The 16,560-nt window shown below is 45.1% G+C and overlaps 1 protein-coding gene across 1 annotated transcript in view; it reads right to left on the bottom strand.

The window, feature by feature from the left end:
* The window catches only part of ppm1e (protein phosphatase, Mg2+/Mn2+ dependent, 1E), a 46,730-nt gene extending 32,060 nt beyond the window's left edge, over positions 1 to 14,670 (bottom strand). Inside the window, exons 1-2 of the mRNA XM_017419879.3 lie at positions 14,514 to 14,670; positions 14,200 to 14,393 (exon numbers count right to left, since the gene is read on the bottom strand). Of these exons, the coding sequence (XP_017275368.1) occupies positions 14,200 to 14,384 (185 nt within the window). The 5' untranslated portion in view covers positions 14,385 to 14,393; positions 14,514 to 14,670. The remainder of the gene's footprint in view (positions 1 to 14,199; positions 14,394 to 14,513) is intronic.
* Between the last annotated feature and the right edge of the window lie 1,890 nt (positions 14,671 to 16,560).

Here is a 16,560-nt window from a genome sequence, read left to right as displayed (position 1 = left end):
CCGCCGTCGCCTTCTGCTGAGTAAATGACCCAAACAGGACGGTTGCAGGTCCTTCCCGAGCTTCTCTAGTTCATCACATGAAACTTCTCTGATGGAAAATAAAGACGTCAGCCAAACCATATCCGACGCTGACCTTCTTATCTGAGCTGCAGCATCTACTCTGGAGTTAAATTCTGCAGCTCCTCACGCCTCCGCCGTCCAAACGCACAGGAGGACGGTTAATTATTCAAGCGCGAAACGGTCAGGTGGTGCGTTTTCTTTTTCTTTTTTATTTATTTCTCAGGCATGTCGGTACAGAAGAACCCGGAAGCCGAGACAAAAATAACAATAATAAAAAAAAAACTAAAAAAAACAAAACACCAGAGTGAGTGAAGGAAAATTAACAAAACAGCTGTTGGATAATATTTATTCGTGAGCATTAGCGTGGGGAGCATTAGCGACGAGTTACATCAGCAATTAGCAACAGAAAATGGTGCGAACCGAGCGGCGGAGTGACAGAAAAATGAATCTGGTACAAGTGGAGAGGAGCATTTCCCTCCATTAAAGTTAAGAGCCATCGTTGACAGTAATTAACAGATAAAAACCAACTTAAGTGGCTTCTTTTATGAGGAAACAAGAACTCATGTGAAGGACTTGTCAGGACATAAAGCAGCATTTGTTCCCAGTTTTCACCTCTCCTCCTTTACGGACGTGGACCGGAGCGTAAATCTAACCTCCCGGCGATGCTGAAGGCCGGTAAACAAGGCTACTCCTCCACGGTAATCCCAGTGAGACTCTCTGATTAAGAGATTACTCCTTAAACTAATTTCTAAAGACCAGAAGTCTGAGGCAGACGGGCGGGCAGGAAGTGAAGTGAAGTGAAGTGAAATGACGAGCCCAGGTCAGAAAAAAATGTGTAAAATTCAAATAAAAACAGAATGCAACGATTAGCAAATCTCATAAACTCGTTTTTTATTCACAGTGAAGCACAGTAAACATATCAAATGTTTAAACTAACAAAAATGTACTATTTATGGTCATTTTGAATTTTATGGCAGCAACACTTCTCATAAAAGTTGGAGCAGGGTCAACAAAACGCTGTAAATTAAATGGTTTGAATAAAAATGCAGCTGGAGGAGCATTTTCCAATGAATCGGGTTAAATATTAACAGGTCAGTAAGAGGGTTGGGTATAAAGAGAGCAACTAGAGAGGCTGAATCTGTCAGAAGTAAAGATGGGCAGAGGTTCACCTGTCTGTGAAAAAACTGCGTTTAAAAAGTGGAACAATTTCAGAATTATGTTCCTTAACAGTTCATAATATCATTAAAAGATTTCAAGAATCTGAAGAAATCTCTGAGGTCAAAGGTCAAAGCTGAAAGAAAGTATTAGATGTTGGTGATCTTCTGCATTAAAATCAGGTTCTGGTTCCGGTTCTGCTCAGGAACACCTCCACATATCATGAACACCATCCAGAAACGCTGCCGTCTTCTCTGGACCAAAGAGGAGAACTGTTCTGAGGTCAGACGGGTCCAAACCATCCAGCCTGTTATCAAACAGGCCTGCCTCTCTGATGGTATGGGGGTGCATCAGTGCCTCTGGCATGGCCAGCTCACACACCTGGAAAGGCTCCATCAATGCAGAAAAGTATCTCCAGGTTTTAGAACATCTGCTCCCATTCAGACGTCTTTATAAAGCTAAACAACGTACTGATCCATAACAGCAGCGTGGCTTCTGGGTGCTGAACAGTCCGGCCTGCAGTCCAGATCTCACCAGCTGAGAATATCTGGAGCGCCATGAAGTGAGACTCAGGACCGTTGAACAGCTAGAACCCTCCATCGGACCAGAATGGGACACGGTTCCCTCTAAAACCTCCAGCAGCTGCTCTCCTCAGGTCCTGATGTTTACAGACTGATGTTAAAAGAAGAAGAGAAGCTTCACAGAAGGAAACCTGGTCCTGTCCTGTTTCTGACATGTGTTGCTGCCATAAAATTCCAAATTTAATGTTGTTTTTTTCTTTTAAAATGGTAAAGTTTCCACTGTGAATGAAATGTGGGTTTTTGAGATCTGCATTTCCCACGACGTCACACGAGTTGTGATTGTAAAACTCCCCAAATGATGAATTCTCCCGGTGCTGATTTTGTCTCGTACGTGTTCTTTCTTTTTTTAAAAAACCCAAAATGCCTCCAAGTCACAGAAAAAACCCTTTTAACAAGCAGCAGAGAAGCTGACAAAGCCGCTTTAATTTTCCAGAGCTGCTCTAGAAAGCCACAGAGTTACTTCCCACAATCCTCGGAGGACGCTCGTCTCCAGAGGGAGGGGGTGGGGGGGAATCAAATCTCCTGGCCTGATGCTGCTCTGATTAAAGACAGGAACGAGCCAGCGAAGCGACAGATGGCAGCGCCAAAACTAGGACTTCTGCGTGAACTCACTTCCAGGGTTGGAGTCGACGCCGGCGTTCCTTCGCAGCTCGGCCGGATCGGGACGGTTCCTCCTCGCAGGAACAGGCAGCTGCGGCGTTTTTCCTCTGTATTCAGTGAATGCGAGGAGTGCTAAATGTGCGGTCTTTGAAACTAGTTCAGCTGAAAGGAGGTCACTTCATTCTTAGATGGTACATGTGGGACTTCGGCGGATGGTCTGGTTTTTTTTTTTTTTTCTTTTCGATGCCATAAAATGAGGAAATTGTCTCGCATCGGCTCCCTGCGGGACCTCCGGACAGCATCTTTGCCATGGCGACACACGCACGGGCCGTTCCTCCGGCACTGCTCCCGCCTCGCTGCCGAAGCGGCGAGGCTGACCTTTGACGTTCCAATTAAAGCAGAAAGAGAAACAAATCGACAGGTATGCACACGAAGCGCCGCAGCGAGCCGAAGGCTAACAAGCATCTTTTATTGAACGAAAGGCCGAGGTCGCCCCGCTCCGAACCGTGACGTCCTCCCACAGTGTCCCTCGTCTCATTTCCTGCTTCTACAATGGCTGCCGTTTAGAAAGGGAAAGAAAAGGCATCACTCGTTCAGGTGAAAAACTAGAAGCAACGGCTGCGGTTAGTCATAATCGCCATTCAGACGTGAAGGTCTCCGGTTAAAATTTAGACACGTTTATAGAAGCTCAGGCAGATTTATTCTTCAAAACTTTTTATTAAATCTAAAAACAGATGAGATTAAGACCTAGCATTTGTTGCAGGAGTGCTCATTGACTCCAGAGTTTTTAGTCAAACCTTGAAAATACATATACATATATATATATATATATATATATATATATTTTCTCTATATGCAACGCTCAGAGTTCATAATTTGTTCCAAACCAAGCAAAGGCGTCACAATGAACTGAGCACATTTTCAACACTTTTATACCTTTTCTAGAATGTGTGCTTTGCATGAAATGAAGTTCTCTGTCCTGCCTTTAAAGCAATTATTAATCTGAACCTGGCGTCTGAAAAGAACGAGGTCCTGCTTAATCTGGACATAACTAAGACCAAGTTTTCCTCTTTTAATTAAATAATTTACGGACTTGTTCAGAATTTAAACGAGACGTTTTCTGGCCAAGCGCTCCACGAACAACATCCTCCGTCTTATTGTTTCGTTCGCCGTTCGGCGCAGAGGCCTTTTTACAGGCGAATGATAAACAACACGGGTTCCAATCAGGGCTGGAGTGAGACATCAGGGACGGGTATTATTCCGGAGACGAAGCTCCGAGGCTCTTAAACAGAAGAGATTGTTCACAGGAGAGTGTCCCCAGCCTGCTGTTTGTGGAGCCAGAGTCTGAGCGCTCCTTCATACCCAGAAGTCCGTTTGTGCGGAGAATTAATTTCAGGAAGCAGGCAAAGATTAAATAAAGAGTTCGCCGATCAGCGAGATAGATTTGTAGGTTTGGGCGCGTGTGAGCTTAGAAAACAAATATCACGTTGGATTAAGAAACGGCAGGTGATCTGATGCGTCACTCCCAGCAATGTGTTTGTAATTTTTCTTAATAAATGCCATTTTTTAAGGTTTTCTTATGCGTTCCCCTGCAGGGCAGAGGTAAATCGGTGAGGACAGGTGACCCTGAATCTTGGTGTTTTTTCTACGGGGTCTACTGAATGCCGGTGATCATGTAAAACCTGAGTGCAGATGGGACAGTTCTTCTGTTTGACGGCTTTCCTGTTTTTCCTGCTGACAGCTGAACTCACAGGAGCATGAGTCAGATTTCACTTTCACTCAAACTTGTTACCAAGATCAGATCAGAACAGGCAGAGAGGAACTGAAAGGAACAAACCATTTCCTGCAGGAACCTTTGGAGCCAGAAGCGACCCGTTCAGCCATTTATATCCGATTTAATGTTTAAATCTGCAGCAGGTTTGTTATTCGGAAAGCTGAAACGTAAAGCAGAAAATTAAAGCCAACCTTCACAGGTAGAGTTCAGCTTTAATCTGACACAACATGTGGCGGCGTCAGTTTTAAAGAAGTCAGATGAAAACATTTTCTGTGTTTGAGGACATTTACTTTAGAATCCTTCATCCCAAAGTCATCCTTCTCAATCTCACAGCTTTACTTGGTTTCATCCGTTACCAAAATGATCGATTTCAAAGAATCTTTCAGAAACTGTTGGTTTTTTTTAATCTACAACTGATTAAGACAGAAGCCAACCGAGTTCAATATGGCTGCCACAACTAACCGAACTCAGTAACAACCACAGAAATGGCTAAAACTGTCAATTTTACAAATATTCTGCCAAAATCTGGTGTGGTAGTCGCTGAGAGTCATCCCCACCACTTAGATCGCACAGCGTTTCTGTTTAAAACACGATCCGCTTCCTTTAAGGAATGCTAAATTCATTTTTATAGTTATTTTATTTTAAAAGAGCAAATCGCGTAGCTCCAGACTCTGATTTACACGTACATTTCTACAACTACAAATCACTGAAATATAAACCTTCAAATGACATTAAAGATAAACCGCATGATAAAAAAGATAAACACAGCAATAAACACAAGCATAATTAGCAAAAAATTAATTAGTTATGAGCTGCTGAGAGTGAGCAGGTTGACTGCCTAAAGCACTTTCTTGGTCGACAGACAGGATTTCCACATGGAGTCCAGTCTGCGTTTAACCCCGACTGTCTCCACAAACTTCAGACTGAAGCAAATGTATCATCGGCCGCCACCAAAGGTTCAAGGAAGACCACAGGTCTGCCAAAATATCGTAATTTTCAGCTGAGCCTAATTCCCAGCCCGTACTCCGAGCTCGACTTGTTTGTTTCAAACTTTGGGGTTGACTTGTGACGTCAGCCTCGTTCGCCTGTTGTCCTGTTTGTCAACGAATTGGCAAAAAACAGAGCTGAAGTTTGGCGTGGCAGTAGCTAAGAGTCATCCTCAACACATACTTCAAGCTCCAACACATCCTGCCAGATCTCACAGTATTGATTGCACAAGATATTGACCAAAACAGCTATAACAACGTCCCTTTTTTTGTGTTTGTATCTTATTTTAAAACTCCGACATGAAAGGTGGCGGGCGATATGCATTCCTTCAGGGAACGCCAGGCCTGTAATTCATACGTGCAGACAACTAACTTTAACCCAACCCAAGTCTGTAAATCTTGCTTCTCCCAGCCACTTTTCAGTCGGTGATATTGTGTTTATAGCATCAGGATGTTAAGGAATATTTACTTCTGTTCAGCTGAGAGACGAAAGGTGGAGGAAAAAAAAGAACTTTAAAGATGTTTGGGCATCTTGTAACTCAGAAATGCTGTGTTGGATGGAAACCAAGTGCCAAGATTTACTGGCTGACCAAAGCGTGTCACAGACGTTTAATTGAGGGGGGGGGAGGGTTGTAATTTAACAAAAAAGTAGCTATAAAATCCAAAAACTCTGAACCGTTTGGTGATTTAAGGTGAAGAAACTCGACTGGAACAGCAGCTCTATCAGACGGTCTTTGGTTTGTCCTTTAATAAACCCATCAGCAGCTCCTCTAACACCACCCACTCTTCTAATTGTGGGATTGTGTGTGTGTGTGTTTGTACATACCGGATTGTGACATGCGTGCAGAAAGAAACCGGATCTACCACCCCCACCCCAATTCTTTACAGCTGTTGGAGACGCTTCTGTTTAATGAGGTTTAGAAAGGCTCTCCCCTCAATTACTATCCATCAGCCCTGCATGAGTGTGTGTGTGTGTGTGTGTGCAGAGGGGGTCATTTAACTCCCCCTTCTTCCCCTTTTTTTTCAAGTCATCATCAGTTCATCAGCAGTCAGTCAGCCCTGGCCTCTTAATCCCGGATGAACTGGATCGTTATCCAGACGTAACTTTTTCCTTTTTGTAAATCTTCAGCCGGCGAGGACGAACCTCTGAAAGCTCACGCTCCTCGGTTTGTTCTCTGCAGGAATGACTCATAAAAACGGGGGGAGGGAGGGGGGGAGATCCTCTCCTTTCCTCTCCTCTCCTCTTTTGTCACACAGATGACAGCTCAAAAGTGACACGAAGTGAACGGGAGGCGTTCAGCACGGAGCACGTGAAGCAAGGAACGTTTAACCGTTTAAACGTTCGGTTAAAGCCTGCCCTTCTGTTTATTTTCAAAAAAGAAACCTCTGGCAGCAGATCGTTCCTCAGTGTTTATTGTCGTATCGTCAGCATACTACTAAAAACATGTAATATAGATAATATTTGACATTAAACTAAATAAATCTAATTTCACGGAGCAGAAATTTGTGATTCCTGCTTGGCTGATGGAGCAGCTCGTTAGAGCTCAAAATTGATCAAAATCTAGTTTTTTATGTTAATATCTATTGATCTGTGGTGGAAAATGTGTTGTTTTTACAGTGACGATGAAACAATCTGACATCTTGAGTGACTAATTAACCTCCTGCTGCCACGAAGGGTGGGCGATCATGTAACTGTTTGTGTCTGCGTGTTCGTTGGCAACAAATCTCATAAACCGCCAGATTGATTTTAATTTAACGTTCAGGCAACAACCAATGAATTCACACCTACATCTGATTGGCTTCTGGAATCAGAGCAATTCAAGATGGCTGCCCACAGCAGCCAACACAGAAACAGCCGTATCGAGATAAATATTTATGAGGTAGTAGCTGAGAGTCTTTCCCAACATGTGCTCTGAGCTCAACTTCTCAAGTTTAGATCAACGCCATCATTCGCCAACGTGACGATCTTCATCTCAACCTAAAGGCGGCGGGTGACGCCTTTATACCCAGTCGATTGTAACCTCTGGTCAGTTAGCTGAGCGGCCATCTTGGATCGCATTAACTCACATTATCAGTTTTTCCCCGAAGGCAGGCAATAAAATACGGGTCCACCTCCGAAGATGGCGGCTGGATGTTGGACAGCTCTAATCGAACCGTCCACACGTTCACACGAACGTCTCCTCAGACGTTTCCTGCAACTGCCCGGAGGAAAACTGATGAACCGGCGCCGCCGCAGCGCACGCACACGGGCCGCGTCCGCACCTCCAGACTCGTCCTAGCACGCCAACTGCTTCGCCCGCCCCCCATTAACGCACACTCACACACGGCGGGGGGGATCTCTCTCTCTCTCTCTTCTTGCACAAGTCTATTATTAGATGTTCAACCCAGAGACAAACTAATGACACGCTGGGATGAATCAGCATCGCTGCTGCCTCCGATTATCATTACACTCACAGCGCGGCTACAGCAGACAGGATGCTGAACCGCCCCGCAAATACAAACACGCTCGCACCGCCAGGCTGCGTCGACAGCCGCGGAGGAAGTTCTCATCGGCTAAATGCCGAGTCACATCTGGCCCCGGCTCTTCAGTCCAATGTGTCCAGATCCAAGTTGTTCTCTGTCATGTGCTACAAAACACTTTTTTTTTTGGCCAAATATGTCTGCAGGCCAATCGAAAGTAATCAGATTAAAACCGTTACCTTGTTTTTTTCCCTAAGTGTTACTAGCTGATCTTTACGTCTTGTGTTGTTTCAACTATATCATCAATAAGTTCGCGATTCTGTCTTTATTTACTTCATCTAAATAAAGTCCAGTTAAGGCCAAAGATTCCTTAAAAGAATGCATATCGCCCGCCACCTTTCATGCCAGAGCTTTTGGCTAAAATCGTCACATTCTCTGAAATTACAGATGTAGCCGTTTTTGGCTCCACGTTGCACGATTTCATGCGATGTAACGCTGTCTCACTTGACCTTACATGATCCGTCAGCCCTGGGTGGGTGTCAGCTACCACCACACTAAACTCTACATCAGTATCTTTGAAATCCACTGAGATTAACCATTTTCACGCCATCTTGAATTGCATTGACTCCAAAGGTTAACCAGCTGTAGACGTACGCCCATCGATTATTTCTGTTTCGTTAAAATCCATCCAGAAAAAGGTGGACAGCCCTCTCTGTGCTGAGGTGCTGCCTCAACTGGAGGAGTTTAAGTTTCTCGGGGTCTTCAGTAGTGAGCGAAGAACGGATCGACAGGCGGGTCGGTGCAGTTTCTGTACCGGAGGGAGCCGAGCTGTAAGGGAGAACCGGTCGGTCTCCGCTCCTCCCCTCACCTACGGTCGTGACCAAAAGAACGAGATCTCAGATCCAGGCGGTGGAAATGAGCCGGACTCTCCCTTAGAGACGGGGTGAGAAGTTCGGTTATCCAGGAGGGACTCGACAAAGGGAGTCGAGCCGCTGCTCCTCCATGTCGAGAGGAGCCAGCTGAGGGGGTTCAGGCATCTGGTAAGGATGTCCCCTGAACGCCTCTTTAGGGAGACGTTCAGGGCATGTTCAGCTGGAAGGAGACCTCGGGGAAAACCCGGGACATGCTGGAGAGACTCTCGGCTGGCCTGGGAACACCTTGGAGTCCTCCCGGAAGAGCTGGAAGAGGCTATGGAGAGAGACGTCTGAGCTTCCCTGCTCCCTACCGCCGCCACAACCCAACTCCTGAACAAGCAGCAGATGGATGGATGGATGGATGGATGGATGGATGGATGGATGGATGAGTCCACTTTGAGCACAAAACAACAAACTCTGCAGATCTTTTAATTAGAAGATGAACGACTACAGTTAAACGAAAGCAGCCGAGTCTATTTATGTGGTTTAATTATAAAAGAAAAGCTTAAATTCAGTGAATTGTAACGTTACAAAATGGCATTTAAAGAGGTTTCTGAAGCCTAAAACACAGTGCGAGTCCAGGGAAGCTGGCGTTCTGATGGGCTTTGTTGTTGTCTGAAGCACTATTATCCATCTCCTCCTACACCTTTCTGCTCGACTGAAACATGTGAGCCTTCTGACGCTGCTCTATTCAGACTGGTTTTCATCACCAAAGTCTGGGTTGTTACTGTGACAACTGCCGTATATATCCTACAGAAGGCAGAGGAGAGACTCAGAGCGAGCGAGCCTGAATCCACCCAGAACGCAGCTTGAAGTGGCAGCACTTAGCGTCAGCGGAGATACGGCACGACCGTGAGTGAGACGGGTTATATGATCTGTGTTTTCTTTAACCGACGCTGAACACAAACCTGCAGAGTTAGATTCGACAAACTACGGAGGCAGCCAGGATCCTAACAATCAAATCTGATTCCCTCAGTTTATCAGACGATCCATTTCTTCTTCTCTGACAGGATTATGTTTAAAATGGGAAAAACAGATTATAAATCTGTGCGTAAGGTTTCTTAAAATGAAACCTCTAACTCTTTTATTATTTTTGGACACCTCTAACTTGCCAGGCTTTATGGGAAACAATGATCTTATAAAGTACCTCATTTAAATGTCAATAAAAAGCTAACTAAAGGTTTGAAGTAATAACATCTTATTTATTATTTTTGATAAGCAGAATGTGCAAAGTGTTTTTAAAGACATACCAATACTATTTCAAGTTAGTTAAACTAAAATAAATGATTAGATGAGCTGAACTCAGATCTGCACAAACACGATGAGCCGAGCTAAAGATAAACAAAACTCAAATTTGCACAAGTAAGAAACTCAAATCTGAGCTGAAATAAGCTAAACTGGACTCATATCTGCACAAATACAACAAAAAAAAACTTATCTCACATTTGCACTGAAATAAACTCAAACCTGCACATATAAGATAAATGATAAACTAAGCTAAGCTCATGATAGGATGATAAAATAAAGATTATTATTCCCATGTTCGGTCTTTCAGCACGTTTCAGTTCAGGCGGAGCTGGAACAGGAAACTGTTCATTTATTTTTATCATGTTTGTTTTTATTTGATGAGAAAAATCCAAATTCTGTTCAACCTAATGAAAGCGGTCCGCCCACGTCAGGCGGAAGTTTACGAGAAGGTTTTCTGCTTCAGATTAGATAATCTGACCAGATCTCGAAAGAGGCCGAGTCAAACTGGTTTTGGTTCGAGCAAAAACAAAGTGGCCGGTAGTTTGAAACCACAAACACCTCCTGCCTTCTTACAAACACAACAAACCATCTGCAGAGTCTGTGGCTCGGTTACAAAGTGCTTCCTTCTTCTGCTAACAGCCGTCGTTCGTAAACATTTATCTTTCGGCCGTTGGTCGAAACAACTTCTCGTTTTTTTTTTCTCTGAAACTTTAACCTCGGAGGATTTCTGGTTCCTTTGGTGGAGCCCAAACCTGTCCTTCAGTGACGTTTAATCTTTTGTTTTTTAAATCGAAGCAGTCTGTTTTGTGTAAATAAAAATGAAAGGCCTCCCTTTAACTTGGCTGCCCTTCTCGGGGCTTTCCCGTAACAAACGACATCATGAAAAGTGGCACTCGAGTGATTCATCGGCTCCAACGAGACAAATCTTCAAGAATATTTAACAAAGTGAGCTGAGTCAGTGAGCCGTGCTTATTTTAGGAAGTTTAGCTTCTGATCTGTTTTATCAGTAATGAAGCTTTGCCATGCATCATTTTACAGGATTAGCTCTTTGAAACAGTTTTTCCTGCAGGATGTAGCTTCATTCACTTTGTATCTATTATGGACTGTGCTGTGACATAGGCTTTAGAAACTGATGATAAATTTAGAATGTCGTGTCGTAACGTCCGTGGTATGAATCATTTATTGAGGCATTTCTGGTTTTTATTTTAAGTTCATTTCAACCAGCCTTAAAACTTCTGCTGCGTTGGAGCTCAGCGCCGCGGAAAATGGCTGAAAACCTTGTTGCGTTTTTGTGTTTAATATCAAACTGGAACCGATCGTGTTGAGTCATCCCTCAGTTTTTTTCTTTCTCACATTCCCTTAAAGTGGTCCTGATCAACAGTTCTCCTTCCTGATAGTCTTTTTTCGACATTTGGTTCGTTTTTCGGTTCAGTGTTGGGATCTGATCGTTTCCAGAAGTGTTTATGTTCCAGTGACTTGTCTGCACATTCAGAAAACTGTCATATGTTTCGTCCGATTAACGAGGTTTCTTCCTCAGGCTGTGCAGCGAGCTGCTTTTGTTAGTTTATTGTGATAATTCCTGTTAAAAGCGAGAAAATTTCCACTAAAATCAGCTAAATGGTTGTGTAACGCTCATCAACAGGTTGTATAAATCATCAAACCTGCCATTTAAAAATAAAAAAAAGCAACCAGAACAGAGATCCACCCACTGACGGGGTCTCGGATCATCCTGCTGTAGCTCCAAGACCACAAAAAATCTGGACTTTCTACAGGAAGTCGTGGTAACGAGGTTTTCCGGCCTCCCCGCCTCCCGTCCATCAACCTCTCGGGCATCCTTCCGTCGCCATGGTGACTCGTCTCTTGGTTCCTTTTCGATTCCGGGCCGTCCGCTGCCCGGACCAGGCTCCGGTCTGGGTCCGTGGCTCCACCAGGACCTTGCGAGGGTAGAGGCAGGTCTCTGAGGGCTGGACGAGGTTGGACACGTCCGGAGAGGTTCGGTGTGAGGTGCCGTGCCTCTCAGTTCAGGCTCAAACTGCGCTACAACGGTCTCACCACAGCCTTGCCTGAAAATACCTCCACAACCAACCGTCCAGTGCACGGTCAGAGGCCGTCCATAATGATGACATCATCGATGGTTTAAGTCACAAAGACAAAACACCAAACAGGTAAACCAGGGGATGTCTACAGAGCCAAGCATTTGGGGCAGATTTTCCTGAAAGGTGAAGCATCTCTCAGGTCCAGTCAGGGAGGTTATTTATTTATTTATTCTATTTATTTTTTAAGGACAAGAATAAAAGAAGAAACGGCAACATTGGAAGCTTCATGTAGAGCTGAGGATCAGGAGTTAAAACCCTGGATGCTCTTAAACCACTGACCTTGTAGGAAATGAAAGGACACTTCCATCTAAAACCCACAAACAAATGCTTTTTGTTTGTTCTCGTTCAAGCTCTGACGTGCGACCGCGTCCCGCTGCCGTCTTTGAGAGAAAAGTGCTGCATCGAGCTAAATATACCTGCAAGGAAAACGTGGATCTTTTAATATTTAAAAACTACAGCTCCCATGAGTCTCGGAGGCCGGGCGCGCCACGTGAAGGAGTTCTTAATGAAGCATGAAAACCTACAGAGTGAGGGGGTGAGGGGGTGAGGACTTTATATCCACCAACCAGTCACATCTGGACACTGAAGGAGACGGCGTCTCTGTCCCCAGAGGACACATATTGATTCGAGCGTCAGAAGCTATGATGTAAGAACCGCCCTGATGCCGGAGCGACCCGACCAACGCCCACCGCTCGGCGAAGGCGCTTTCAGCGGCTCCCCGTCACTTTTTTCGGTGCCCTAGATGAGAGTCGTTCCAGCTCGCTGTTCCCAGCACAGTTTCTGCGCCTATTTTGGATCCGAAACCAGGCCAGGCAGCAGCGCTCAGGGCAGCCGCTGCCTCCCGCTCCCCGCTCCAGACGGGCTCGCGGTCGTCTCGAGCAGCTGTCCAAGCAAAAACGTTCAAAACTAACCGGGAGCTGAACTCGAGCCGTTAAAGCTAAAAGAAGCAGAACAGAAGCTAAAAACAGCAACTAAAAACAGCGGCAAGAAGCTGAAAGATGATGAACTGTTGCTAAAAGCAGCAAATATTAGCAAAAAAAAGACTAAAATGTGCAAATTAGATTCTAAAATTTGCAAAACAGAATAAAAATTCACTAAATTCAGGAGCAAAAAGCAGCAAAACGGATGCTAAAGCTAAAATCAGAAAAACGTGAACTAGCATTAGCAACACAGCTGCTAATGTTAGCAAAACTGTAGCTAAAAGTATCAAAACAGTAACTGAAATTAGCAATACGTGCTAATATGAGAAAATATGTTTAGCTGCTGTAGCTAAAATTATCCGAACAGATGCTACAGGCCAAAATCAGCGAAACAGAAGCAGAAAGCAGCCAAACATACCACAAAGCTAAAAGGATTTAAAAAAAAAACTAAAATAACTGATACATGAGCTAGTATTATCAAAACTGGGTAAAATCAACAAAACAGCAGCTAAAATAACTGAATTCTAGCTAAAATGAGCAGAATGACAGCTAAATTAAGCTTAACAACAGCTAAAAACAAAAAGAAATGGTAGCAAAACAGTAGCTAAATGTAGTTAAATGGAAGCTGAAAGCCAAAAACAGCATAAGAAGACAAACTGAGCATGTTTGTTGAAGCAGATTTCAAAGAGAACATGGGGAGTTTTATTTTAGATGAAGTTAAATGTTTTTTAAAAGTATAAAAGTTACAAAAAGCAAAAGTCACAGCAGCCATTAGCTGAATGAGCTGAACGTTTGACACATACGTGGCTAAAATAACAACACATGCAGATCTGGATTCTGATCCATTAAACAGTTTCCTCTGGAGCTGAATCTAAGGAGGAATCTGCAAAAACGTCACCATGATTTCTGTTTACCGCTCCTCCACTGAAGCTGCTCAGGTTCTGCTGGGATCCGAACCGACCCGAACCGGTCCGGTCCGCGCAGACAGAACCGCTGAGGTTATTTTTAGCCCTCGTGGAGACGCGCTCCCTCCCCCGCCCACTCTTCCACCGCTGTGACGACGCGCTGTTACGCAAAACCAGGGGTTCACCTTCTGTAGACCTCCAGATTCCACGCGGCTGCGCGCGGCACGACGCACGGACAGACCGGGCGCGCGCACACACACACACTCACAGAGACAGGGGCGAGCTTCCTATAACTTCTGCTTTCGGCTGTCTTGTCTGAACTTGGCGCTGGACACACCCTGCAGCCTGTGGAGCAGGTTAGCTGGCATTCTGTGGAGGAGCCAGCCGGCATCCCCGCGCGCCATGGTGATGGGTCCCCCAGCGCGCGCGCGCACACACACACGCACACACACACCTACACCGACCTTCAAAGCTGCCAGGACAGAAAGCGCGCACTTAACTATTTGTAGAGGTGCTGGACGCACAGGTCCAGACATTCTCCCTCCACCTCGTCCTCAGACACCAGGTCCGACAAGGGGCGCATCGGCAGCGGGTCGCTGTCCTGCAGAGGCATCCTCATCTCCCGGATAAAGAGCTCCAGGAACCGTCGGAAGGTTTTCTCCTCTGCTGCAGAGCCGGCCATCATTTCTCATTCCTGGACACAACAGAGACAGCTCCGCCCGTCAGCGGCGGCGCACAACTTGCCGGCGGCTCAGGAGGAGAAGAGTCAAAAAACGGCAAACCGAACAAGTGTCGGCGGCGCGGATCGTCCTACCTGAATAACTGGGTTCTACCGGGAGGAGCGCGAGCCCGTGGGCTACCTGCGGGGCTGGAGGCGGGGCGGACCGGGCCGGAGGAGCGGACCGTGGCGGGCTGCGGAGTCACCTGTGAGCGGACGAGCTGTCAGCGGCTGGACCGAGCCCCCATTCAGAGCCGAGCGGGAGCGCGCGCCGCCTTATCAGGGATTTCGGCCGATCAGAAGGCGCTGACGTCAGAGGGATGTCACGAGCGCGCACGCAGCTCCGCCGCCTCCTGACGTTGGAGAGCTTTTTTTTCTTCTTCTTTTTGTTGAAATGCCATCACGAAGCACAATCCTTATGGATTGAAAAACCAGAAACTTTATTTCACGTCATGACCTTTTGTACTGAACACACCTGCTCCCTGAATCTCTTTAAGTAAATACCCAATCTAATCAACTTTTTGACTTATTGGATGTTTATTTAAGATGAGAGAACAACGCAGATGTGAGCTGGTGTGGTAGTAGCTGAGCATCACCATCTACTCATTTTGGTGCTGACAGAGGCTGGGCGGCGCGGCGTTCAGTGCAGTGAGACGCAGCTTCTCAGGACAGGACTCAGCTGTCCACCTGCACCTCAAGGACAAGGGACACTCCTTCCAGGACCAAAATGTTCTGATTTTGACAGTTTGAGAGGACGTTGTTTACGTCAAACAAAAACGAGCAACTTCAAACAGAAAGAGGCCTCAGATTTCAGTCAGTTTCCCTCCCAAAACAAAGACCCTAATGACTCTCCACTGGGAGGGGACTGAGAATAACCTCTGTGTGAATTTTAACTGGAGCATCCCCGAATGGGAAGCAAAACATCCTCAGCTGCAGAACGGAGAACCAGTTGTTTTATTTTGTTTATTTATTTTTGATCTTGCAACATCCCTCCTCATCATGAGGCCATCTTTAAAACTCTGACATGAAAGGCGGCAGGTGATAAATATTTCTTCAAGGAACGTTTGGTCTCGAACTACCTTCTGAATTAGTTCTCTGCCTCCATTGTCCCTTAAAACGTAACATCAAATAATAAGCCCGCTGCCTGTCATTTATTCTTCTCATACTTTTTGTATTTATTTGTTAACTTGTGTAAAATTCTCAGCACACTTTTCACCACATAATGTAAACATAAACAGTTTGTTTATTCACTTCAGCTTTACATGTTACTCCTTGTAAGAAATGATTAATTGCTTTTTACTGCACACTAAGAGCCTATAAGCAGCGGTAACGTACACCCTGTTGTCTCCTGCTGGGCAGGCTATAAATACTTTTACTTCTGGTTTTTTTTGTTAACTGTGAGGTTGTAAATGCACGAGAGTAGAGGCTTCAGACAAGACAAATTCCTTTTTGTGCACAAGCATTTTTGACAATAAAGCATTCTGATTCAAAGTTTCGGTGCAGCTGCTGTCCTGTCTGAAGTTCAGATCCATGGAGTGTGGGTGGTCTTCAAGATGAACCTCCATTTTCCATCCTGAATGAACAAAATGCCTCCATGAAGCTCTGTTTCCTCCTCAGCAAGCTGGGGGGGGGGGCTCACCAAAAAAGTGGTGTCCACAAACCGACCCGATAAGCTCATCTGTTCCAGTTACAGAGAGAGAGAGAGAAGAGACGGCAGCGGCAGATAAGGAGGTGCTTGGGAGGCGCTGAGCAAGCAAAGCCGACATCCAGATCAATAAATCCATCTTTCCAAGGAGACACAGGCAAAACATCAACAAAGGATGGAGTCCTTCCTCGGTCTTCAAGGCCTTTACTTTACACAACCATAAAGGAAGAAGGCATTTAACAACCTCGCTGTTGTTCTCAGAAAGTCTTAAAGGAATAAATGGAAACTCATTAAAGTCATTTTAACCAGATTTATCGCTCTCTCTGAGTAAAATCTTCAATCAATCAAATCAATCAAATTTTATTTGTATAGCACATTTCAGCAGCAAGGCATTTCAAGGTGCTTTACATAATTAAAAAACAAAATAAAAACAGCATGTGACAATGAATAAACAGTAAGAAAGAGACAAACATCAAAAACCCGCACTCTAACCCTAAT

The sequence above is a fragment of the Kryptolebias marmoratus genome, linkage group LG13, assembly GCF_001649575.2.
Source record: "Kryptolebias marmoratus isolate JLee-2015 linkage group LG13, ASM164957v2, whole genome shotgun sequence".
NCBI classification, from domain to species: domain Eukaryota; kingdom Metazoa; phylum Chordata; class Actinopteri; order Cyprinodontiformes; family Rivulidae; genus Kryptolebias; species Kryptolebias marmoratus.
This window is presented reverse-complemented; position numbering and strand designations above follow the sequence as displayed.